Raw genomic sequence first — 26,980 nt, forward strand, 5'->3', positions numbered from 1 at the left:
GAGCTTACACTCCTAATGTCCCCTCCCCCACAGTCACACGCTATTATTATTATACATTTATATAGCGCTGGACATATACCATGGAGCCACCCATCTAACCTCCCCAGGTGGTAGAATTTGCACCCAGGACCGAGTGCTCCTCCCTGCCCCCGCTGTAGTTTGGAGTGATGGGTGAACGGAGGGTCTGGTGTGATGACAGTTTGCTCACTTCCTATACAGCTGTGTGATCGATCGTCTGGAAGAGAAGACGGTGCAGAGCGATGGAACAATTCTGCTGTGAAGCCGGTTGGCCGGTCCGCATCATTTATTCTACTTTAAAGGGAGGATGAGCGGCTCTGCAATAGTGCTGCGTTCACATAATGGTGTCACAGCAAACGAGCCCCCTTGAGCCCCCTTGCCCCCCCCAGCCCTCGCTCACCCCTCGGCCCCCCCTCGCTCGCCCCCTCGGGCCCCCCCCCTCGCTCGCCCCCCTCGGGGCCCCCCCCCCTCGCTCGCCCCCTCGGGCCCCCCCTCGGGTCCCCCCAACGCGCCCCATCGGGGCCCCCCTCCTCGCTCACCCCATCGGGGCCCCCCCCCCTCGCTCGCCCCCTCGGGCCCCCCCTCGGGTCCCATCGGGGCCCCCCTCCTCGCTCACCCCATCGGGGCCCCCCCTCCTCACTCACCCCATCGGGGCCCCCCCTCCTCACTCACCCCATCGGGGCCCCCCCTCCTCACTCACCCCATCGGGGCCCCCCCTCCTCACTCACCCCTCGGGGCCTAACCCCGAGGCAGCACAGTGGTGTAGTGGTTAGCACTTTCACCTAGCAGCAATAGGGTTTGCTGGTTCAAATCCCGACCACGACACTATCTGCCTGGAGTTTGCATGTTCTCCCTGTGCCTGCGTGGGTTTCCTCCGGGTACTCCGGTTTCCTCCCACACTCCAAAGACATGCTGGTAGGTTAATTAGACCCTGTCCAAAAAATTGGCCATAGTATGTGTATGTCAATGTTGTAAGTGTGTCGGGACTCTACAGGTTAAAGACCACACAAATAGCTGCAGATGAACACCGGTGGCAAGAAAAAGCGCCCTGAGGCGATTCAGTTCGTATAGGTAGCGCTATACAAGTCATTCATTCATTCATTCAACCCCTCACTCACCCCTCGGGGCCTAACCCCTCACTCACCCCTCGGGGCCTAACCCCTCACTCACCCTCGGGGCCTAACCCCTCACTCACCCCTCGGGGCCTAACCCCTTGGCCCCCCTCCTCACCCCTCGCCCCCCTTGCCCCCTCCTCACCCCTCGCCCCCCCTTGCCCCTCCTCACCCCTCGCCCCCCCTTGCCCCCTCCTCACCCCTCGCCCCCCTCACACCTCACTCCACACTCTGTTTAGCCACCCAATAAACATCCAGCAACGTTTATAAAACGCTCCGTATTATTTCAGTGTCTGGCGGGCGGAGCAGATGTTCCCCGGCTGGCGGACACAAGAGGCTCTGTGTATTCCTGCGCCTCACACACAGAGACAACATCAATCTTCTGTATTAGTCACCTCCACCTTTGTGCGTCCCGTCCGGCGTGTGTCTGCGACAGGCGGTCAGCTGTGACGGGGGGGGGGGGGGGGGGCGGCTGGCAGCAAATTCGCTCATCTACCTCTAATATTTCCCTTGGACGGTTTGGCTGTTGTAAGCGGAAAAAGTGGTGAAAAGTTGAGGGACTGGTGAGGAAGAATGGGGGGGAGGGGGGGGGCGGGAACCATCCAACCCTCCGGCTTCTAAAGCTGAACGCCGGGCAACTTGGTGTAAATTCCTCAGTGGCTGCAAAGGATATAAATCCCTTTTGTCTGCGCACCACATGCTGGATCCGCCCACAACCTGTGATTGGACAGTGAGGAGACTCAGCACAGTGTTAAGATCATTACTCTGTTCTCTCCTCCTGTCAGTGCGCTTCTTGTCACCCACCTGACCCCTTGTGCTGCTTCCTTTTCTCCATTTGAGCCATGCTGTACAGGGACTACAAGAGGCTGATCCCAGGTCACAAACACACTTCCATTGTTTGTTTTTTAAAACCTTTTTAGAGCTGTGTAGATTGAAGTTGCATTAATTTTTGTGGTTTTCTAAAACAAATGCATTCGAAGCAGACCCTGAATGAGGAGGGTCACTGATGCTTCTGCTCTCAAGCCAAACTACCAAACCATCCAATGGCTAGTGATGTAACTGATCACATGGGCAGCACCATGGCAACTGAAGATCAAGCAGAGGCCAAGATGGCCGCTTCCTTGCAAGTAAGCAGAGGAGGGTTTAGCTCCACTTTAATTTGTGTCATTTAATTCTGCTGAGAGTTCAGCATCAAATGCCTTTTGTAGACCCGGATATTGCTTTGTAAATGTAGCCGTGACATCATCACTGTGCTGTACATGGCCTGTGCAGAATGCGCCCACCAGGCTCCACCTACTACAGGCTGCCTGCAGAAGGGGGTGGAGACAGGACCAGTCGCACTGCAAAAAAAGAGCAGAACTGTGGGAGGGGACCAGCAGGCTCCACCCACTACTGAAAACTACAGGAGGGGGGGGGTGGAGACCAGACAGTCACCCTTCACAGAGAGTGAGCAGAGCTGTGGGAGGGGCCCTGCAGGCTCCACCCACTACAGAAAACAGGCGGGGCGGAGACCAGACCAGTAACCCTGCACAGAGAGAGAGCAGAGCTGTGGGAGGGGCCCAACAGGCTCCACCCACTCCAAACTGCAGAAGGGGGTGGAGACCAGACCAGTCACCCTGCACAGAGAGGGATCAGAGCTGTGGGAGGGGCCCAGCAGGCGCCACCCACTCCAAACTGCAGAAGGGGGTGGAGACCAGACCAGTGCCCCCTGGACAAGGAGAGGGGGCAGCAGTGGGCGGTCTTTATTACAGGAAGTCTCACACGGGATTCCTGCACAGATCTGGAAGAAATACACAAAACTCACCGAAATTACAGACGTCACATGACCCATGGCTTTGCCAAAGTTCAGCTTTTAAAGCGGATCTTCACCACCATACCCCCAATATTTATTTTTTTTACTTTATTTTCTAAACCCCCCTCCCCCCATTTTTCAGGGGAGGGGGCTCCTGCACATTTTAAACACCCATAAACCCAGCGCTGTCCAGCTGCGATCCTCTTGTCTTCTGCCCCCCCCCCCCCCTCACCTCCCATCTGTGGTTCATGCCTGTAGGGGGGGGAGCGTGTCCCCAACAGAAATATTTTACATTTTTAATCTCGGTTATATATCTTGGATTTCTCTCCCCTTTATCTTTTGGCACAAGTATAATTACCATTCACTTTACTGCCATGTGAGATCAATAAAATCTGCTAATTGTTATAGGTGAAGTCTCAGGGCACTTATATATATTTACATTTTTTTTTTTATTGTCACATTTGTCTTAAACTAGCTACGACTAAGGCTTCTGCCAAAAACGCGTCGGTGTTATTGTTTTATTATCACTCCGATGTACAAATAAATGACACTTCAAGGACTTCAGTGTTGCCGCCTCCATTCTACGGTTGGTGAATATATTCCACCAAATACAAGCTTCAATTGTCTCAAACAAATGATAAAAATGTCCTATGTGTACAGTGTAGCACGACCGCGCAATTGTCATTCAAAGTGTGAAAGCTGAAAATTGGCCTGGGCATGAAGGGGGGTAAAAATGCCCGGTATGCAAGTGGTTAACGTCCACATGCTACACATATGTAGTAAGAGGTTAATATGCCATTAAAAAACTGGTTTCCATCAATTTCGTGTAAATAGTCCAATTGTATCCACCGATCATAATGAAGGCATTGGTGCCTTCCTAATGCATTTCTCTCCCGGACAGTCCAGACAGTGAGGTCCGGACTGTCTGGCCACCAGTGAGGTCTAGGTGGGAAAAAACTCGGCAAATTCTGTATTCCCAAATGTATGTATTCTTCCATGTCACCACTTCCTGTCTCCATGGCATTCCTCGGGGGGGAGGGGGGGGTTTAGTGGTGACGGACCCTCTGTGTGCTCTTCATTAGAGAGGTGACAACGCAGGGATCGCGGGGATCACAGGGCGTTGTCATACAACAATTCTGAGTGTTGAGACTGTAATGTGATTTCTATCATCGCTCATTACCGTCTGCTCTCTTCCAGAACTGTCTCATCAAGAGAGACGAGAACGGGTTCTCTGCGGTGGTGGCGGATTTCGGTCTGGCAGAAAAAATACCAGATTACAGGTACAGTCCGTCCTTACTGTCCCACGGAAACTTTTTTTTCTTGTTTTCTTCTTCAAAGGGTGAGATTTCCTTAAAGTGGGTGGGAACCCTTCTATGTAACCAGTGAAGTGACTGGCCTCAGGTGATACAGACATGAAACTAATAAGTGGTACCTGTTTACCTGCCCTCTATAGAGCAGCCTTTCTCAACCTTTTCAACACAGAGGAACCCTTAAAATAACTACATGCTCGGAGAATCCTCTGCTAAAAATGACTAAATATACAACTCGTGACACATTAGTGTGATGGTCGGTGGGAAGAATGCTCCTTACACTTGTGGTCATTGGGAATAATTACCCCCCTTACAGATAGCTAAAAAGATCAATGGTGTCAGTGGGAACCTCCTAGTGGTAGAAATTCCTCATTGCTCAAGGAACCCCTACAACCTCTGGAGGAACCCTGGTTGAGAAGCCCTGCTATAGTGGGATAGGCTTTGCTCATATTTCATGTCTGAGGTGAGTGGTGTCACCCAGAGACTGCAGACAGGATACAGGAGATGGTCAGAGATCGTGGCCGTGTTCGCAGTGAGAGTCTCTAGCAGCCATGGATGGAAGGTGCAGGGCAGGGGTACGGCCTCCAGGACTCCCATGTCTGTGCTGCTGACAGTGGCATAGTGGTGGGATTGGGATCCGGTCTCCAGGTCCGGACTCAGGAGGCATGCCCACTGCTGTGATGCCATTCATTCTAGCATGGTGCCAGGCGGCGCCATGACGTCGTGTTCAAACCACACATTTGAGAGATCGTTAGAATGAGAGCAATAATTCTAGCACTAGATTTCCTCTGTAACTCAAAACTGGTAATCTGTAGAAATTCATCGCCTATGGAGATTTTTAAGTGTCAGAGTTTGTCACCATTCCACAAGCGGGTATAATTTTGAAGCATTACATGTTGGGTATCAATTTAGTAGATGTAACATTATCTTTCACAAATTATTAAAAAAAAAATAATTGGGCTAAATTTAAGAATTGCGTTTGCAAGATCGCTGCACAAATATGGTGTGACGTCAAGTATTGCAATGACCGCCGTTTTATTCTCTAGGGTGTCTGGAAAAAATATATAATGTTTGAGAGTTCTATGTCATTTTTTACAGTGTGGCACAACCGCGCAATTGTCGGTTAAGTGGTTGATATGGGGGGGGGGGGGGAGGGGCGGGGAGGGCGGTTTGGAAGTAACACCAGATTATTTCCATTTGATAGTAAGAAGGCGGCTTGTTGGATCTACACACACTGCGGGGGGGCTAAAGTGTGTATAGAACCCACCCCTCCCCCCTACCAGGACCATACAGCACTGCCAGCAAAGGGGTTAATCCAAATAGCTGAGCCTCAATGACATCACTGGGCTGCGGAATGGGACTCTGAAGGAATGGCAGAGGCACGCCATTTTCTTAGACCACATACATCGGTGACATCACTAGAATTATCTCCTACCCAGACGGTGCATGTCCATGTCCTTCCTTAGATTGGACCGGGAATCCGGGATCATGGCTGCTGTGAGGCTCTGTGTTTTTTTTTTTTTTTTTTTTACCGTGTTTAATTTTTTTGTAAAAGCAAAAAAAAAAAGAAAAAGCATGGGGTTCCCCCAAATTCAATTACCAGGCCCTTCAGGTCTGGTATGGATATTAAGGGGAACCCTGCGTCCAATTAAAAAAAAAAAATTGACGTGGGGGTCCCCCTAAAAAATCCATACCAGACCCTTTACCCGAGCACGCAACCTGGCAGGCCGCAGGAAAAGAGGGGGGGACAAGAGAGCGCCCCCCCCCCCTCCTGAACCGTACCAGGCCACATGCCCTCAACATTGGGAGGATGCTTTGGGGGTTTGTGACCCCTCAAAGCACCATGTCCCCATGTTGATGGGGATAAGGGCCTCATCCCCACAACCCTGGCCGGTGGTTGTGGGGGTCTGCGGGCGGGGGGCTTATCAGAATCTGGAAGCCCCCTTTAACAATTGGACCCCCAGATCCCGCCCCCCCCCCTGTTTGAAATGGTAATGGGGTACTTTACCCCTACCATTTCACAAAGAAAGTGTAAAAAATGGTTAAATAAGACAAACACACTTTTGAAACATTCCTTTATTTAAAAATAAAAATTTTTTAAAAAAGATTCCAGCGGTGGTAATCCACTCTTGTTATCCAGCGACGGACGATCATCTCTCCGGGGTCCAGCGATGGCTGATCTGATCCAGCGACTGGTGATTTTCAGTCCAGCGCTGTCCATACATCTGTCACCTGACCCCGCCCCCTCTGACGCTGATGAGGGAAGCCAGGGATTCCCTAATGACGTATGGGTGACCCCGCCCCCTCTGATGTAATGCAGGTTTCCGTTAACATCAGAGGGGGCGGGGTCACCCATATGTCACCTGAAATCTCTATGGTAAACTTCTGGCGGCGACCGATTCATTCTCCGATTCACTGATCGCACGGGTGAGCCAGGAGAAGCACCGGATGGCAGCGGGGGGCGGTGGGAGGGCGGGGGTGCGGTGTCCCCTCCCGCCACCACCTGTAAGAACGATCAATCAGCTGAACTGCCACTATGATTTATCTTAGTGCACAGAATCGCCGGCAGATAAAATACCTGGGTGATGCTTGTAGCTGCAGCCATTATCCAGATTTGCGCACTCAAACTCAGGCGTACCTTGGGCGGGAAGTGGTTAATGACATTGGCTGGATGTTTGTGGGGGGGGGGGGGGGGGGTTGTCCTGCTGAAGAATACATTTGGGGCCAATCGCACTCCTCCTCCCTGATGGGGAGGCATGATGAAGTATCTGCCTGGATTGCTCAGCACTTGATGCTCTCCAGGCATATTGGCAAGCCGGCCCGCTAATGTGCCTGGAGAGCATCAAGTGTGAACTTTATACTTCCCACACGGTGACAAGTGCAGGAGAGGAGTCTGATCCCGGGAAAGGCCTTCGCTGGGTTTAAGCCACAAACGACCCCTTTGTAATTCGGGGTCCACAGAAGCCGGTAAGCAGGTTTTCAGATTTTGATGGAGGCCCCAATTGATGCACAAGATCACTTTAACCGCTTGAGATCCTCGCTATAGCCGAATGACGGCTACAGCGCGGACCTGCTTTGCTGGGACGACGTCTATTGATGTCGTCCCCTGCACGAGCGGCCTGCGCTCTGTGATCAGCGAGTCTATGAGACTCGCCTGATCACGGATCGAAGCAAGGGGTCGATCCCGACCCCTTACCACGTGATCAGCTGTCAGCCAATGACAGCTTATCATGTGATCACAACAGAGCCGGCAATCGGCTATTTTCCTCCTCGCGCTATCAGCGCGAGGAGAAAAAAAAAAGCCGATCACCGGCAGCCGTGAGAGGGACTTCAGTCCCGATCACGGCCAAGTCATCAGTGCCCACCTGCCCCCTGCCAGTGCCACATACATATAGTAAAAGTGCCACCCCTTAGTGCCCATAGTGCCACCCATCAGTGCCCACAATCTGCCTCGACAGTGCTGCACCTCATATGCCACATATCCGTGCCCATCAGTGTCATCTACCAGTGCCCATCAGTGCCGTCCATCAGTGCCCAGCAGTGCCACCTATCAGTGCCCATCAGTCCTATCAGTGGTACCCATCCGTGCCATCTTATCTGTGCCCATCAGTGCCACCTTATCTGTGCCTATCGATGCCACCTTAACCGTGCCCATCAGTGCCCACCAGTGCAGCCTATCAGTGCCCACCAGTGCCGCCTCATCAGCGCATTTCAATGAAGGAGAAAAATGACCCGTTTGCAAAATTTTATAACAAACTATTAAACATGATTTTTTTTTTTTGCATCTTTTTTTGTTTGTTTAGCAAAAAATAAAGCTCCGAGCTGTAACTAAATACCACCAAAAGAAAGCTCTATTTGTGGGAAAAAAATGATAAAAATTTCATTTGGGTACAGTGTTGTATGACCGCGTAATTGTCATTCAAAGTGCATCAGCGCTGAAAGCTGAAAATTGGTCTGGGCAGGAGGGGGGTTTAAGTGCCCAGTAAGCAAGTGGTTAAGGTGGTGGATGGTGGAGATCCAAACCAGGAGGTTACAATTTTTACTATCACAACACTTGTGGACTGTGATATTAACCAATTTGGTTTTGAACAATTTATATTTGTTAGGGCTGCGGAAATTAACGATTAATTGTTCGATTAATCGTTAATTTCTTTGATCGATCAAAAGAATTTAGATCGAGGACGATCTGCGGAGTGGGCTCCGCGGTCTCGCCCATAGGAAAGGCCGCGGCTTCGGCCTAGCTCCGGAGCCGCGGCCATCTTGGTCCACCCGACGGCGGCTTAGTAGCGACGCACTGATGTCATCATCGCCCGCCTGCTTGTGCCGTCTACTCTGAGGATGGACGGGTCTGCCTGTTGTCTATTCTGGACAGAGCAGACAATGTTAAATATTAAGGTATGGGGGAGATGTGGGGAGATGTGGACATTACAGTATTGGGGGAGATGTGGACATTACAGTATTGGGGGAGATGTGGGCATTACAGTATTGGGGGAGATGTGGACATTACAGTATTGGGGGAGATGTGGACATTGCAGTATTGGGGGAGATGTGGACATTGCAGTATTGGGGGAGATGTGGACATTGCAGTATTGGGGGAGATGTGGACATTGCAGTATTGGGGGAGATGTGGACATTGCAGTATTGGGGGAGATGTGGACATTGCAGTATTGGGGAGATGTGGGCATTGCAGTATTGGGGGAGATGTGGGCATTGCAGTATTGGGGGAGATGTGGACATTACAGTATTGGGGGAGATGTGGACATTACAGTATTGGGGGAGATGTGGACATTACAGTATTGGGGGAGATGTGGACATTACAGTATTGGGGGAGATGTGGACATTACAGTATTGGGGGAGATGTGGGCATTGCAGTATTGGGGGAGATGTGGGCATTACAGTATTGGGGGAGATGTGGACATTGCAGTATTGGGGGAGATGTGGGCATTACAGTATTGGGGGAGATGTGGGCATTACAGTATTGGGGGAGATGTGGGCATTACAGTATTGGGGGAGATGTGGGCATTACAGTATTGGGGGAGATGTGGGCATTACAGTATTGGGGGAGATGTGGGCATTACAGTATTGGGGGAGATGTGGACATTACAGTATTGGGGGAGATGTGGGCATTACAGTATTGGGGGAGATGTGGGCATTACAGTATTGGGGGAGATGTGGACATTACAGTTAAAGTTAAACTAACTTTCTACGTTTTTCTTAAAGTTTAATAAAAAAAATTGTAAAAACTGTATGTGCGTTATATTTAATCGAAATTAGTCGATTAATCGATTTAAAAAAAATCAATTAATCGAACAAGAAAATTTTAATCAGTAACAGCCCTAATATTTGTATATTATCACAATTCTATATCATTTATATGTTTATGTCTCATAGGAGAACTGCTGCTTATTTTTTGTGTACATGAGGTGGTTTTTAGGGCAGGTTTTGTTTTTCAATTTTTTTTTCATGGTTTTTCAAAAGTATCTAAAATCTATACAAACATTCCACACTTTCATTTGTTTCAGTTTAAATTTTATTCCACCGCTAATAAGTACTCAACATTTAATTTGAGTCTCTGGCGACTCACAGCACTTACCAGGTGAGGCAGCCATCTTGGGAGATGGCGTTGGCCGGGAATCGAAGCCGGGGCAACTGCTTGGAAAGTAGCTATGCTCACCACTGCACCACACCAACGCGAGGTAACATGTCTCTGTAGTGTGGGAGGAAACCGGAGTACCTGGAGGAAACCCACGCAAGGAGAACATGCAAACTTGGGGGAAGTAAACCCTGATGGGTTTACTTCCTCTTTGTTTCCCTGCAAAGGTAAAGCATAAGGGGCTTAGGTGTCGCTTATGTGTCACTTACCTGACACAGGAGCCAGCGATGTCACCGCTGCCCCCTCTTTCACGGAGCTTCCGTCTTCTTTCTGGGTATCGTGGCTCTGGCACTGTGATTGGCCAGAGCCGCCATGACGTCACTCCCGTGCATTGCGCACGGGAGCCGCCACTAACTGCATATTGCCGTTAGCAGTGGCATGCTCAGTGCGCCTGTGTGCCGCTGTCTACGGTGCATGCGCAGTACAGAGCGGTGGCTGTCTTTTTGCTAATATCTCCTAAACCGTGTAGGTTTAGGAGATATTTGTTGGACATACAGGTAAGCATTAATCTAGGCCTTAATCTAGGCTTACCTGTAGGTAAAATTACATCCACTTTAATGCAGACCGTGTTTTGGTCTGGATTTGAGCCCCAGTGCTGCAGGGCTAACCCCTAAGCCTCTGTGCTGCCCATATATGACCTCTGTTGCCTAAGGCCCGCCCCCTAGTTGGGTAAATCAGTGATGTGCATTCAAAGCACTTAAAGAGGGATTCCGCCCAAAAAAAAAATATATTAAAAGCCAGCAGCTATAAATACTACAGCTGCTGACTTTTAATAAATGGACACTCACCTGTCCCGGGTTCCAGCGATGCCGAGGCCGATCGACCGCTCGGGCCTCGGCTGCTGCCGCCCCCATTCTAGGTGAGGGAATCAGGAAGTGAAGCAAATCGGCTTCACTTCCCGGTCCCCTACTGCGCATGCGCGAGCCGCGCCGCGCAATAGGAAATCTCCGCGCTGTCACTGGGACCCGTGTGTGTCCCAGCAGACAGCGCGGCAGGGCAGGAAATGGCGTAGACTCCCGTGGGAGTCTATGCCCGGAAGTGGGTGAAAATACCTGTCTTTGACAGGTATCTCCACCCCCCTGAAAGGTGTCAATTGTGACACCGGAGGGGGGGGGGTTCCGATCAGCGGAGGTTCCACTTTAGGGTGGAATCCCGCTTTAAGAGGTGAATTGGCAAACTTGGGCGCACTGAATGGAGCCATTTAACCTACCGGCATGTCTTTGGACTGCGGGAAGAAACCCACACAAGCACAGGGAGAGCATGCAGACTCCATGCAGATAGTGCCCTGGTCAGGATATTAGCACAAGACCCCAGTGCCTCAAGGCAGATGTGCTAACCACAAAGCCTCTGTGCTACCCCAGAATTAAATCTAAAAAGAGAAGTTCTGATTTTCTCCTTTAACTTCGAATATCCCAAAGAACCTGGAGATGCACGTCCTTTTTTAGCGCTGTGAATCTTTCATATTCTGTCCTGTAGGGGGAGTTTTGTATAAATGGTTCTCATATCGCCCCCCCCTACCGATGAACCGTTTACACCTCCCCCATGTTATGTTTGGGCTTTAAATTTCCTCTGTGACCTGGAGATACCGGTACATATTCTTCCTTCTCTGTCCGGCGTTTGTATGAACAGTTCTCATTCCACCAACCCTACAGATGTCCGTTCCTCCCCCATGTTCATGAAATGTCTTCCTCTTCAATATTCTGTCCTGTAGGGGCTTCTCATTCCACCCACCCTACACATGAGCCGTCCATATCTCCCCCACGTTCTCTTTGGGTCATGAGATGCACGTCCTTTTTGTAGACTGACCTGGAGCTTCAGAGTCCTTCAGCTGTTGTAGGCCTCAGTGGTCACTCCACCAATATCGGTGACGTCCTCTGGTGTGTATAGTGCAGTGATGGTGAACCTCGGCACCCCAGATGTTTTGGAACTACATTTCCCATGATGCTCTGGCACTCTTCAGTGTAGTTGAGCATCATGGGAAATGTAGTTCCAAAACATCTGGGGTGCCGAGGTTCTCCATCACTGATATAGTGTCTGTTCTCCATGGGGAAGGCTCTGTATTACACAAGAGGAAATGGGCAAGTCATGGGTGTGACCTGAAAGTAGACGGGCAAGAATAGGACAACCCCAACGTGGAAGCGTGGCTCTTCGTAGATGGTAGAGTATGGTGGATTGGGCAACAAGAATGCCCTGATAGCCCGTCGTCCTTGTCTGTGGACTTGCTATCAGATCCACCTATGGTGCCCAGGTCTGCTGGCCGGCCTCTGCTGTTTTTATGGCGTCTGAATGGTGATCACCTGATTCGTCTTTGGTGCTCACCTAAAGTATTTCCACTTTTGCAGCCGTATTGGCATAACATCTACATTATATCTGTTACATCTTCTCATTCACAGAGCAAAACTTTGCTGCTCACCTTTATAGGGGGAATCGCATGTGGAAAACGAAAAGGGGATCCCCCCCCCCCCCCAACAAGGCACCTAGTCTCTGTGTTGCATAGTTGCCAACATTCTCCAAAAATTTATAGGGGTACTTTTTTGTCTGTAGGCGGAGTGATATTTTAATTTGGGGAGGGGCATTCTTTTGTAGGTGTGGTCTAGCAGGAGTTAAATATGCGTCTTGTGGTGAAACATGGGCGTGGTTTCAGTTACGTTAAAGAATGGGTGTGGTTTTAAGGGGGTGTGGTTAAGTAGTCTTGGATGACTTGCATAGTGGAGAATGTGGTATTATATAGGGAAATAGAACTAGTAGTGCCCCAGGGCACAAACCAGAACCCCTCATGGATTTGACAAGGGACAGACCAGGTAGGTAAAAAAAAAAAAGTACTAAATATTTAATTAGGAAATATATAACAAGCATGAATACTCACAAAAAAGGATACAAATGACAGGAAATAAAAATGCCCAGTAAGGTACCCTGTGGAGGGGTGGGGGGTTGGCACCTCTCCCGTCATCTGTTAAAAGCGATTCCGTCACAGAGACCACTTTTATCTGAAGGTGGACTGCCCGCTGTTTAAAAAGATGTTTGGGTTGTGGCTGCGATCGGGGGGGGGATGAACCTTTTGAGTGCAATTGTTCCATCGGTCCTAAATGCAGCGACTGGCGATTAGTCGCCTGTAGCACCTGATCGACGCACATACTAAAACGTCGCCCCGATTGCTGAGGTCTGAGGTCCAATCATTGAACAAGGTTACGGCAATTCCTGCGATTTTCATCAGTTGCCGTGAACTTGCCATAAGGAAAAAATGTCTCACCGAGGTGGAAATATTTAATACGGTTTCCTAGCGCTGCTCGGCGCGGTGAGGTATCTCGGCGTCACCTCGTTAACGTGGCGCTCGGGGGAATCCAGCTGGTGTTGATTAATGCCGGGACCTGCTCCGGCTTTGTGTACATTACCACACCGAGTGCCGGGAACCCGGCCAGGCCTCATTCCTGCCAGCTGGAGGATCAATAATGTTCACAAGGATCGGGGGGGTGTGAGGGGATGGGGGCCGCGTACCGAGAGGGGATGGGGGGGCTCCTGTGTAACCCAACCCCTGCTGAAATCCTGGGGGGGCTCCTGTGTAACCCAACCCCTGCTGAAATCCTGGGGGGGCTCCTGTGTAACCCAACCCCTGCTGAAATCCTGGGGGGGCTCCTGTGTAACCCAACCCCTGCTGAAATCCTGGGGGGGCTCCTGTGTAACCCAACCCCTGCTGAAATCCTGGGGGGGCACCTGTGCTCATAAATGTAGTTTCCCGCTTGTATGATGGGGGGGCCCAGCTTGGAGAGAGTGTGACCTCTTCATTATGGCATTGTGGGAGGGGCAGAGACACAAACTACTGCAGGAAATCTCCCCATTGTGGGAGGGGCAGAGACACAAACTACTGCAGGAAATCTCCCCATTGTGGGAGGGGCAGAGACACAAACTACTGCAGGAAATCTCCCCATTGTGGGAGGGGCAGAGACACAAACTACTGCAGGAAACCTCCCCATTGTGGGAGGGGCAGAGACACAAACTACTGCAGGAAATCTCCCCATTGTGGGAGGGGCAGAGACACAAACTACTGCAGGAAATCTCCCCATTGTGGGAGGGGCAGAGACACAAACTACTGCAGGAAATCTCCCCATTGTGGGAGGGGCAGAGACACAAACTACTGCAGGAAACCTCCCCATTGTGGGAGGGGCAGAGACACAAACTACTGCAGGAAATCTCCCCATTGTGGGAGGGGCAGAGACACAAACTACTGCAGGAAACCTCCCCATTGTGGGAGGGGCAGAGACACAAACTACTGCAGGAAATCTCCCCATTGTGGGAGGGGCAGAGACACAAACTACTGCAGGAAATCTCCCCATTGTGGGAGGGGCAGAGACACAAACTACTGCAGGAAATCTCCCCATTGTGGGAGGGGCAGAGACACAAACTACTGCAGGAAACCTCCCCATTGTGGGAGGGGCAGAGACACAAACTACTGCAGGAAATCTCCCCATTGTGGGAGGGGCAGAGAGACAAATTACTGCAGGAAATCTCCCCATTGTGGGAGGGGCAGAGACACAAACTACTGCAGGAAACCTCCCCATTGTGGGAGGGGCAGAGACACAAACTACTGCAGGAAATCTCCCCATTGTGGGAGGGGCAGAGACAAACTACTGGAAGAAATCTCCTCATTGTGGGAGGGGCAGAGACACAAACTACTGGAAGAAATCTCCTCATTGTGGGAGGGGCAGAGACACAAACTACTGCAGGAAATCTCCCCATTGTGGGAGGGGCAGAGACACAAACTACTGGAGGGAAATCTCCCCATTGTGGGAGGGGCAGGGACACAAACTACTGCAGGGAAATCTCCCCATTGTGGGAGGGGCAGAGACACAAACTACTGCAGGAAATCTCCCCATAGTGGGAGGGGCAGAGACACAAACTACTGCAGGAAATCTCCCCATTGTGGGAGGGGCAGGGACACAAACTACTGCAGGAAATCTCCCCATTGTGGGAGGGGCAGAGACACAAACTACTGGAGGAAATCTCCTCATTGTGGGAGGGGCAGAGACACAAACTACTGCAGGGAAATCTCCCCATTGTGGGAGGGGCAGGGACACAAACTACTGCAGGGAAATCTCCCCATTGTGGGAGGGGCAGAGACACAAACTACTGCAGGAAATCTCCCCATTGTGGGAGGGGCAGAGACACAAACTACTGCAGGAAATCTCCCCATTGTGGGAGGGGCAGGGACACAAACTACTGCAGGGAAATCTCCCCATTGTGGGAGGGGCAGAGACACAAACTACTGCAGGAAATCTCACCATTGTGGGAGGGGCAGAGACATAAACTACTGCAGGGAATCTCCCCATTGTGGGAGGGGCAGAGACACAAACTAGTGCAGGAAATCTCCCCATTGTGGGAGGGGCAGAGACACAAACTACTGCAGGAAATCTCCTCATTGTGGGAGGGGCAGAGACACAAACTACTGCAGGGAAATCTCCCCATTGTGGGAGGGGCAGGGACACAAACTACTGCAGGAAATCTCCCCATAGTGGGAGGGGCAGACACAAACTACTGCAGGAAATCTCACCATTGTGGGAGGGGCAGAGACACAAACTACTGCAGGAAATCTCCCCATTGTGGGAGGGGCAGAGACACAAACTACTGCAGGAAATCTCCCCATTGTGGGAGGGGCAGAGACATAAACTACTGCAGGGAATCTCCCCATTGTGGGAGGGGCAGAGACACAAACTAGTGCAGGAAATCTCCCCATTGTGGGAGGGGCAGAGACACATTACTGGAGGAAATCTCCCCCTTGTGGGAGGGGCAGAGATACAAACTACTGGAGGAAATCTCCCCATTGTGGGAGGGGCAGAGACCCAAACTACTGCAGGAAATCTCCCCATTGTGGGAGGGGCAGAGACCCAAACTACTGCCGGAAATCTCCCCATTGTGGGAGGGGCAGAGACACAAACTACTGCAGGAAATCTCCCCATTGTGGGAGGGGCAGAGACACAAACTACTGCAGGGAAATCTCCCCATTGTGGGAGGGGCAGAGACCCAAACTAGTGCAGGAAATCTCCCCATTGTGGGAGGGGCAGAGAGACAAATTACTGGAAGAAATCTCCCCATTGTGGGAGGGGCAGAGACACAAACTACTGCAGGAAATCTCCCCATTGTGGGAGGGGCAGAGACACAAACTACTGCAGGAAATCTCCCCATTGTGGGAGGGGCAGAGACACAAACTACTGCAGGAAATCTCCCCATTGTGGGAGGGGCAGAGACACAAACTACTGCAGGGAATCTCCCCATTGTGGGAGGGGCAGAGACACAAACTATTTGTAGAAGTGGGGTAGATGCTATTGCAAGAAAATCCTAAACGCCGGAGTCTCGGATGGACCTGGGAATACATGTAACGATACGCCATACTGGCGCCCACCTAAAATTGAAAACTTCACATTTTAAACACACATTCAGGTTTTCAGTTGCACATTTTATGATTCCTCTTTCTGCTGCCGGACGGATTGTGGTGACAGGAAGTTGTGGTCAGCGCTGCATATGAGAAGATTAACCGGCGGCCCCGATATCCGCGGTTCGGTTACCAGCATTAGAGCGAGCCGCGCGCTCCGCACCTCACTGCTGATCTGTATTATGGGATACATTGAGGAGCTTCCTGGGAGGATCTGCTGCAGTGCTCAGAGTCTGACATTTACTTCAAAGGCCATAAATCTCTCTAAATGTCCGGCCCTCAGCAATTCTAGTTCAGCACACTGAAGAATAAAATACACGCCCCATTAAATTCTTCCCGCAGCACTTGGCAGTTTACAGATTTGAATGCTGCTGTCTCCTGCTTTCTCAGTGCTGCTTCCCTGAACAGTACAGGGAGGAGGAAGAAGAGGCAGAAGCTTGGAACTGCTTTGCAATCCTAGGCCAAGGGGCTGTGTGTTTCTATCTGGTTGGATAAAAATTAATGATCTTAACCACTTCAATACCGGGGGGGGGGGGGGGGGGGCACTTAAACACCTTCCTGCCCAGACCAATTTTGAGCTTTCAGCGCTGTCGCACTTTGAATGACAATTGCGCGGTCATGCTACACTGTACCCAAATGAAATTTGTATCTTTTTTTTCCCACAAATAGAGCTTTCTTTTGGTGGTATTTGATCACCTCTACGGTTTTTATTTTTTGCGCTACAAATAAAAAAATACCGAAAATTTTGAAAAAAAAAATGTTTTTTTTTTGTTTCAGTTTCAAAACTTTGTAAATAAGTACATTTTCTCCTTCACTGATGGGGCTACACTGATGGGCACTGATAAGGCGGCACTGATGGGCACCAATGTGGCACCAATGAAGCGACACGGATGGGCGACACGGATGGGCGACACGGACGGACACTGATAGGTGGCACAAATTGGCACTGATAGCTTGCACGGATGGGCGGCACGGATGGGCACGGATAGGCGGCACAGGTGGGCATGGATAGGCGGCACAGGTGTGCACTCATAGGCGGCACAGGTGGGCACTCATAGGCGGCATCAGTGTTATACTATAGTAATGGATGCCAATCAGTGCCAAACAATAATGCATGCCAATCAGTGATGCCCATTGTGGGCACTGATTGGCATCCATTATGGGCACTGATTGGCACCCATTGTGCTGACTGGCATCCCTGGTGGTCTAGGGAGGATTATGACCTTTATTACCTTTTCCCTGGTGGTCTGGTGGCGTCCCTGGTGGTCCAGTGTGGGCATCCTCGGGGGGGCTGTGCTGATAATCGATCAGCACAGACCCCCCCTGTCAGAGGAGCAGCCGATCGGCTCTCCTCTACTGATTGGACACGGCTGATCACATGGTAAAGAGTCTCCTTCGTAGACTCTTTACCGAGATCGTAGTTGCCGGGTGTCAGACTGACACCCCGCAACAACGATCGCCGCGATGCACGCCCCCGGGGGCGCGCAGCGGCTCATAATCCTGATCACGTCATATGACGTCCGGTCAGGATTATGCAACCACTTTGCCACCTTCAATTGCCTATAGGGCGGGCGGCACGTGGTTAAAAAAAAGAAACATATTTTTTTACTTTAAATCGTGTTTTGTTTTTGTTTGTTTTTTTGTTTTTTTTTTAAATCTAATTCATTTTAATAAAATGCTTTTGGACCTAATATCTATCTAAAGATAGTTTTCCATTTAAAGAGGAGCGCCACCTTAAAAAAATGCAAATACTGCGGCTGCTGACTTTTAATAAATGGACTCCTTACCTGTCCCAGGGTCCGGCGATGTCGGTAACAGATGACGCGCTCGTCTCTCGGCTGCCCCAACCGCCATCCTCTGTCAGGGAATCAGGAAGTGAAGCATTGTGGCGCGCTGCACTTCTTCACTGGTCCCTGTTGTGTTCTGGGAGCTCTGTGTTTCCCAGAACACAACGGGGGGGGCGTCGGCAGCTGCGGCTAGCTATTCCCAGAAGTGGGTGCAGATACCTGTATTATACAGGTATCTGTACCCCTCTCCCCCCTGAAAGGTGCCAGATGTGACATGGGGGGGGGGGGGGGAAGCGAGAGAGTCCAATCAGCGGAAGTTCCACTTTAGGTTGGAACTCCGCTTTAAGATACATTAATAATTTAGTTTATTCAGCATGAAATGGAGCTCAGTTATGTAGTATGAGGCTGTATATTCTGCAATATAAAAAATTTTTGGTAAACTCATTCAATTAATCCAAGCTCTGCAAGCTGAGATAACATGCACTGCATTGATGCATTCACACAATGTCACATTACCCATGAGATAAACCAAAGTTCAGGAATATTCCTTTATCCCATTGTTTTCATATCAATGTACACTACAAACTGTACGATTGGATCGGTTCTGATATCGTGTTTTATTAACCTGACAGATGATTATTCTAAATAGGAAAACGATCATTTTGTTTGTAAATATTAAAGATTCTCTAACTACCAGCAAGAATAAGTCTTCACATGTAAAGAGCGCCTGTCATTTCAGATCCATCATGGCAGCGCCTGTTAGCAGGCGTCCAATCACCCGCTGCCCCCACGTCAGCAGATACAGTGCCTATACAGTGCCATCTATCAGTGCCCGTCGGTGTTGCTTATGTGTAGCCTATAGGTGCCCATCAATTCTACACGTCGGTGCCCATCAATTCTACACGTCGGTGCCCATCAATTCTACACGTCGGTGCCCATCCATTCTACACGTCGGTGCCCATCAATTCTACACGTCGGTGCCCATCCATTCTACACGTCGGTGCCCATCCATTCTACACGTCGGTGCCCATCCATTCTACACGTCGGTGCCCATCCATTCTACACGTCGGTGCCCATCCATTCTACACGTCGGTGCCCATCAATTCTACACGTCGGTGCCCATCAATTCTACACGTCGGTGCCCATCAATTCTACACGTCGGTGCCCATCAATTCTACACGTCGGTGCCCATCAATTCTACACGTCGGTGCCCATCAATTCTACACGTCGGTGCCCATCAATTCTACACGTCGGTGCCCATCAATTCTACACGTCGGTGCCCATCAATTCTACACGTCGGTGCCCATCAATTCTACACGTCGGTGCCCATCAATTCTACACGTCGGTGCCCATCAATTCTACACGTCGGTGCCCATCCATTCTACACGTCGGTGCCCATCCATTCTACACGTCGGTGCCCATCCATTCTACACGTCGGTGCCCATCCATTCTACACGTCGGTGCCCATCAATTCTACACGTCGGTGCCTCCTCATCAGTGCCCATTAGTGAAGGAGAAAACAGAAATTTTCAAAAATGTTGGTCTTCATTCGTTTGGCAAAAAATCAGGAACCGCGGGAGCGGCGTGGGTGGTTAAGCGGCGCTATTTTTACCATCATTTTAGCGGCGGCATTCGGCTGCTAGCGGGGTGGTTTTAACCCCCGCTAGTGGCCGAAAAAGGGTTAAAACCTCGCGCTACAGCGGCGCTTTGCCAGCGGTATAGCCACGCTGCCCTATTGATTTCAGTGGGTAGGAGCGGTGAATACGCCACTCCTTCACCACTCCAAAGATGCGGCTTGCAGGACTTTTTCTATCGTCCTGCCAGCGCACCGCTCCAGTGTCGAAGCCCCTCCGCTCCAGTGTCGGAGCCCCTCCGCTCCAGTGTCGGAGCCCCCCCGCTCCAGTGTCGAAGCCCCTCCGCTCCAGTGTCGGAGCCCCTCCGCTCCAGTGTCGGAGCCCCTCCGCTCCAGTGTCGGAGCCCCTCCGCTGCAGTGTCGGAGCCCCTCCGCTGCAGTGTCGGAGCCCCTCCGCTGCAGTGTCGGAGCCCCCCCGCTCCAGTGTCGGAGCCCCCCCCGCTCCAGTGTCGGAGCCCCCCCCGCTCCAGTGTCGGAGCCCCCCCCGCTCCAGTGTCGGAGCCCCCCCCCGCTCCAGTGTCGGAGCCCCCCCCGCTCCAGTGTCGGAGCCCCCCCCGCTCCAGTGTCGGAGCCCCCCCCGCTCCAGTGTCGGAGCCCCCCCCGCTCCAGTGTCGGAGCCCCCCCCGCTCCAGTGTCGGAGCCCCCCCCGCTCCAGTGTCGGAGCCCCCCCCGCTCCAGTGTCGGAGCCCCCCCCGCTCCAGTGTCGGAGCCCCCCCGCTCCAGTGTCGGAGCCCCCCCGCTCCAGTGTCGGAGCCCTCCGGCTTTCACACTGGAGTGAAAGGGGCCGGATTTTTTCAGGCGCTATTTTTAGCGCTGTATCGCCTGAAAACCGCCTCAGTGTGGAAGGGGCCTTTAGGAAACACGGTGATGACGATGTGTAAATCTCCGCCCACTGACCATAGACGGTCCTTTCCCTTTAAGATGGACTGTCAGCAGTACAGAAGCCATGTGACAGTCGGCTCGGCGTGGCGCCATGCGGGGGGCGCCCTGGCGCTGCCATGTAAAGGGGGATTACACACAATCCCATTATGTGAATCGTGTCCTTCCCTTTTTATTTTCCACATCCAGCGTGGCCCCTGTGCTCCTCCCAGGACGGGGCCACGTGTCACATTCAGGACATTCTGTCTGCCGATCCTATTATATACGGTTACTATAGAAAACTGTGGAAATGGTCTATTGGTGTGTGGCTTTGTCTTTAGTTCATAGCAGACCTCGCATCTGATATAGAATCACTTCCAGATATTCATTGCCTCTCACAGTGATCACAATCTCCGCTCTCTACAGGACGGCACCATATTTGTTCCGGCATCATCCAGGCTCGCTGTGATGTGTCTGACAGGGGCCCCTCACCATGAGAAGGTTTCCTATTCTATAGAACACAATGCAGACCGCTCAGATCTGGCTGTATAATGTGTATTAGAGGTGCTAAATCTTCACCAATCTGCTTAATAGGTTTTTAGAGAAAAGTGATCTGGTGTGATTGCTCATCATAGGGAATGTATGACCCCTCCTTGTTCTTTGTGTCTTCCAGTGACGGTGGTGAGAAGTTGCCGGTGGTGGGGTCTCCATACTGGATGGCTCCAGAGGTCCTCCGAAATGAAGCCTACAATGAGAAGGTGAGTCTTCCCTCCCCCTCCCCCATCAGTTGTACCGTTCCTGCACGCTGTCCTGGCCATGTCGGGATTTGGAGCTTCACTTATTCATAACTAAAGGCAAAACTTTTGTCCTATCTCTGGTAATGGGGGGATATTAGTACCCCATTGTCTTGTGTCAGTGGGAGGAATAGTGCCCCATCATTGGTGTCAGTGGGGGGAATAGTGCCCCATGATTGGTGTCAGTGGGGGGGGGGGGAATAGTGCCCCATCATTGGTGTCAGTGGGAGGAATAGTGTCCCATCATTGGTGTCAGTGGGGGGGGGAATGGTGCCCCATCGTTGGTGTCAGTGGGAGGAATAGTGCCCCATCATTGGTGTCAGTGGGGGGGGGGAATAGTGCCCCATCATTGGTGTCAGTGGGGGGGAATAGTGCCCCATCATTGGTGTCAGTGGGGGGGAATAGTGCCCCATCATTGGTGTGAGTGGGGGGGAATAGTGCCCCATCATTGGTGTGAGTGGGGGGGAATAGTGCCCCATCATTGGTGTCAGTGGGGGGAAGTGCCCCATCGGTGTCAGTGGGAGAGAATAGTGCCCCATCATTGGTGTCAGTGGGCGGGAATAGTGCCCCATCATTGGTGTCAGTGGGGGGAATAGTGCCCCATCATTGGTATCAGTGGGGGGAATAGTGCCCCATCATTGGTGTCAGTGGGGGAATAGTGTCCCATCATTGGTGTCAGTGGGGGGGAATAGTGCCCCATCATTGGTGTCAGTGGGGGGGGAATGGTGCCCCATCATTGGTGTCAGTGGGGGGGAATAGTGCCCCATCATTGGTGTCAGTGGGGGGGGGAATGGTGCCCCATCGTTGGTGTCAGTGGGGGGAATAGTGCCCCATCATTGGTGTCAGTGGGGGGGGAATGGTGCCCCATCGTTGGTGTCAGTGGGGGGAATAGTGCCCCATCATTGGTATCAGTGGGGGGAATAGTGCCCCATCATTGGTGTCAGTGGGGGGGAATAGTGCCCCATCATTGGTGTCAGTGGGGGGGGAATGGTGCCCCATCGTTGGTGTCAGTGGGAGGAATAGTGCCCCATCATTGGTGTCAGTGGGGGGGGGGGAATAGTGCCCCATCATTGGTGTCAGTGGGGGGGAATAGTGCCCCATAATTGGTGTCAGTGGGGGGGGAATAGTGCCCCATCATTGGTGTGAGTGGGGGGGAATAGTGCCCCATCATTGGTGTGAGTGGGGGGGAATAGTGCCCCATCATTGGTGTGAGTGGGGGGGAATAGTGCCCCATCATTGGTGTGAGTGGGGGGGAATAGTGCCTCATCATTGGTGTCAGTGGGCGGGAATAGTGCCCCATCATTGGTGTCAGTGGGGGGAATAGTGCCCCATCATTGGTATCAGTGGGGGGAATAGTGCCCCATCATTGGTGTCAGTGGGGGAATAGTGTCCCATCATTGGTGTCAGTGGGGGGGAATAGTGCCCCATCATTGGTGTCAGTGGGGGGAGTAGTGCCCCATCATTGGTGTCAGTGGGGGGAATAGTGCCCCATCATTGGTGTCAGTGGGAGGAGTAGTGCCCCATCATTGGTGTCGGTGGGAGGAGTAGTGCCCCATCATTGGTGTCGGTGGGAGGAGTAGTGCCCCATCATTGGTGTTTATATGAGAGGGCTGACAATATCTGATTGCAGTAGAAAGTAATGGGGAAAGAGCTGAGATTTATGTTCCTGTGTTGAGAACTTTGAGGACATATTTCTCCACAATGCTTATAGCTAGAGAGGTGAATTGGAGGTCGTGGTGCTTTTACTGCTTTTTCAGAATGTGTAAATCTTTAGTGTGTAAAGTTTTGGTCTCGGGTTCACCTTTAATACGAATTATCTGTATTAGAGTGGCGCTGATGCCGCGTATTTTCCCACATACTCATGAAAATGCTCCGATATCCAAAACCGATATCTTGCAGTGCGATTTGATCCCGCACTTGTCATAGTGATTTGAACTTGAGTTCAGGTTGGGAAGTCGCATGGGATTCGGACAGGAATCGCACCACATTCCTGTTCATATCCTGTGCGATTCTATGGGCTCAAATCGCATCCGCAAAGGTATGGTCACTTGTAGCGGCCGGGTGTGGTGCGTCCCTAATCTGTATTGTACCTTGGCAAGTGTGGCACATCCTGTGCGTTGTCCTCATACGGCGGGGGCAGTAATACACGGGACACTGAGCTGACTTCCTGGCAGGATCTTCTAGTACAGAGGATAATGAGCCGTCTGCGGTCATTGTGTGGCGGGTCAGGAATGCGGTGAACACTGAACTGTCCGTGTGCATTATAAAGGCACATGACAGGTTCTGGAGTTCTAGCAATGCTCTGTCTATTTTGATCCAGCTGCGCTCCTAAGCTGAAGGTGCTGTGCTGCCTCTCACCTACTACACCCTGCGGAGTGTGACGGGCGTGTAGGCGTTTTGCGTTCCACGGATTTATGTACACAATCCGATCGACTCCTCTGTCAATAGCTCTCCCTGTGTTCAGGGAAAATGCATGAAATTCCTGCGCGGATGAACAAACGCGGCTTGTGTATCGAGCGAACGTTGACTGCTAGTAAAAGATTAATCAGGGCGCAGATAGCGATCGCCTGACTTTGTACAAAGGAGACGAGCGGCTGTATCAACAAACTGCTGACAGCTCCTCTTCATGCACACACCAACCGCGTTCCCCTCGTCACACAATCTGATTCTACAACAGTCCTGCTGGGCCAATGGCTGACCTCGCACAGTGCGGACTGCGGGGGGTTAAAGGGTTCCAGGCAGGCTTTGGCTGAGGCCGGTGAAATGACCAGGTTTGCTCGGTCAGGTATAATGAGCGGTTAGGTGTACGGGACTCTGCGCTGTCATCGGACTCCTGATTGCAATAATTAGCAGGTAGACGATGGAGGAAGTCCGGTGCCTTCACATTGCGTGACGCGGGTTGTCTCCTGACATAGGAATGTACATACAACCGTCCAGTGATCTGTCAGGAAGTGAAACTTCCATGTAATTGGGCTGCGCCGCATTCTTGTCCCATGGCAGCAAAGATGAACCTGAACTGCCTTGAAATTCACTGGCCTATAACATCCGGGGTGCCAAGGTTCTCCATCACTGGCCTATAACATCCGGGGTGCCAAGGTTCTCCATCACTGGCCTATAACATCCGGGGTGCCAAGGTTCTCCATCACTGGCCTATAACATCCGGGGTGCCAAGGTTCTCCATCACTGGTCTATAACATCCGGGGTGCCAAGGTTCGCCATCACTGGCCTATAACATCCGGGGTGCCAAGGTTCTCCATCACTGGCCTATAACATCCGGGGTGCCAAGGTTCTCCATCACTGGCCTATAACATCCGGGGTGCCAAGGTTCTCCATCACTGGCCTATAACATCCGGAGTGCCAAGGTTCACCATCACTGGCCTATAACATCCGGGGTGCCAAGGTTCACCATCACTGGCCTATAACATCCGGGGTGCCAAGGTTCTCCATCACTGGCCTATAACATCCGGGGTGCCAAGGTTCTCCATCACTGGCCTATAACATCCGGAGTGCCAAGGTTCTCCTGCACTCTGTGTGAATTGACACAGACACGGGACTCGGGAGCGCGCCTGCACAGGTGTCCACCAAGGGGAGCGCGTCTCCTCCAATGTGGACACTGGATGTGGGGAGGAGCCACCAGCGCCGCTGAGGGACCCCAGAAGAGGAGGATCGGGGCCACTCTGTGCCAAACGAACTGCACAGAGGATGTAAGTGTGACATGTTTGATTATTTTTTTTTTTTAAAACAAAGGTATCCCCAGGTTTAGTATATATTTTATACTGTGCATGTTCACACCAGTCAGTGTGCGCACGTCGGGCATCTCCTGCTGCTGTGCCACGGCTCACTGTGAAAATTTCGGGCATATTGTGATAAGTCCCGCCCTCCTCCTAAATAGGGGATACATTTATGGCATTTTTATTTATTTATTTTTATTAGCGGTGAATCTGCCACGGAGACCACTTTTATTTTAAAGGGGACCACCCATTGTTTCAGAAAATACCGGGGTTATGGCAGCTATCTGCGTCAAAGTACCGACGTACAGCAATGCCGGTTTGCGGGAAGCGGTTAAATTGTTCAAGCGCGATTCTTAAAGGGTTAGTTGACCTTAAGGCTGGGTTCACACCGCTGCGGGTGAGAGATCGGATGTGATTCGCACCGCACTGCAGTGCAAATCGCATCCGATCTCCGTAGCGATGCGAGTTCAGCCATACAGATAGTATACAGATAGTATGGCTGAACTCGCATCGCACCCGCCGCAAACTCGCACAGGACCCTTTTTTTGGTCCGCAGCAGAATCGGATCGCATGGGTGTTCACACCATGCGATCCGATTCCTGTCCGAGTTTGCAGATCGCACTGCGATATGCGGACTGGTCTGGGGGTGTCATTAACATTTCATTGACACTCCCAGCAGTCCGCATAGTGTGAACTGCCGGCGGGAGGCATGCGATGCGGGAAAACGCCACGGATATGGTGTGAACCCAGCCTAAAGGAGAAATGTGGGGAAAGCTGGTTTGGCTGTACTTCTCCTGGGATCACAGATGGCACTTCTGTGATCCGTTTTCAGCAGACGGGGCTGAATCCCGCTGACATCATAGAGCCGGTCCGGGGTGTATGACGGAGCAGCCATTAGGACGAGCGCCCCCGAGTCCAATGAGAGGGAGTGCTATCCCTTTTCCAAGGGCTGTGCATGTGCAGCGTGTCCAGGGAAGGAGTAATGGAAGCAGATTAAGCCTCGGCTTTAAGACTCCTTTAGCACTAAGGCGCCTAAAAAACGCCTCCAGTGTGAAAGAATAGCGCCTGTAAAACGCATGAAAAAAGCCTCATCTGCAATCCCAGTGTGTGAGCCCGAGTGCTTCCACACGGGGGCGCTGCGCTGGCATAACTTCCAAAGAAGTCCAGCAAGCGGCTTTTTTGAGGTGCTTTAGGAGGGGGTGTATACATCGCCCCGCCCAGTGAATTCAATGTGGGTGTATTTAACCCTTTATTCGCCTGCTAGTGGGGGTTAAAAGCGGCCGAAAAGCGCAGCAAAAACAAAGGTGAAGCGCCGCTAAAATTATTGGTGCTCTACCGCTGACGCCCGGGTGCTGGCAGTGTGAAAGGGAAATGAGAGCTTGTCATGGCGGGGATACTTCTTTCTATTGTCCTCGCTGTACAAGACAACCACTGTACCAGAACAGCGCCTCCCTTCCACATGATATGAGCTGTGCAGCAATATGACGAATCGCGGGGCAGGACGCAGACTTTGTGAGGGTGTCCGGTGCAGAGTTTGCAGTATTGTTTACATTTAGTCATTTCTGCTTTTGTAATATCCGGGGTTCTCTTTTAATATGTCTTCTCTCCCCTCCCCCAGGCTGATGTCTTCTCGTATGGAATCATCTTGTGTGAGATCATAGCGCGGATCCAGGCGGACCCCGATTACCTGCCACGCACAGAGGTAAGCGCGCACCCCCCCCCCCCCCCCCCCCCCCGAGGTGATGACGGAACGCGGCGGCCGGGCTGGTCATTGGCTGCCTGTAAGGAGTGCCGGATTCTGGTGTGCCCTAAAATGAAGCAGAATTTATATGTTCAGTCACCGAGTTCTCTAATATCGTGCGACTTAA

The 26,980-nt window shown here is 51.5% G+C and overlaps 1 protein-coding gene across 1 annotated transcript in view; it reads left to right on the forward strand.

Moving 5' to 3' along the window:
• The window catches only part of TESK2 (testis associated actin remodelling kinase 2), a gene marked incomplete in the record, with an annotated part of 60,099 nt that overhangs the window by 19,304 nt on the left and 13,815 nt on the right, over nt 1-26,980 (forward strand). Inside the window, 3 exon segments of the mRNA XM_077450780.1 lie at nt 4,120-4,202; nt 21,261-21,345; nt 26,731-26,814. Coding sequence (XP_077306906.1) covers nt 4,120-4,202; nt 21,261-21,345; nt 26,731-26,814 — 252 coding nt within the window.

This window comes from Lithobates pipiens, unplaced genomic scaffold (assembly GCF_037356315.1).
Source record: "Lithobates pipiens isolate NorthernLeopardFrog02 unplaced genomic scaffold, aLitPip1_a1.2 Scaffold_23, whole genome shotgun sequence".
In the NCBI taxonomy this organism is placed as follows: Eukaryota; Metazoa; Chordata; class Amphibia; order Anura; family Ranidae; genus Lithobates; species Lithobates pipiens.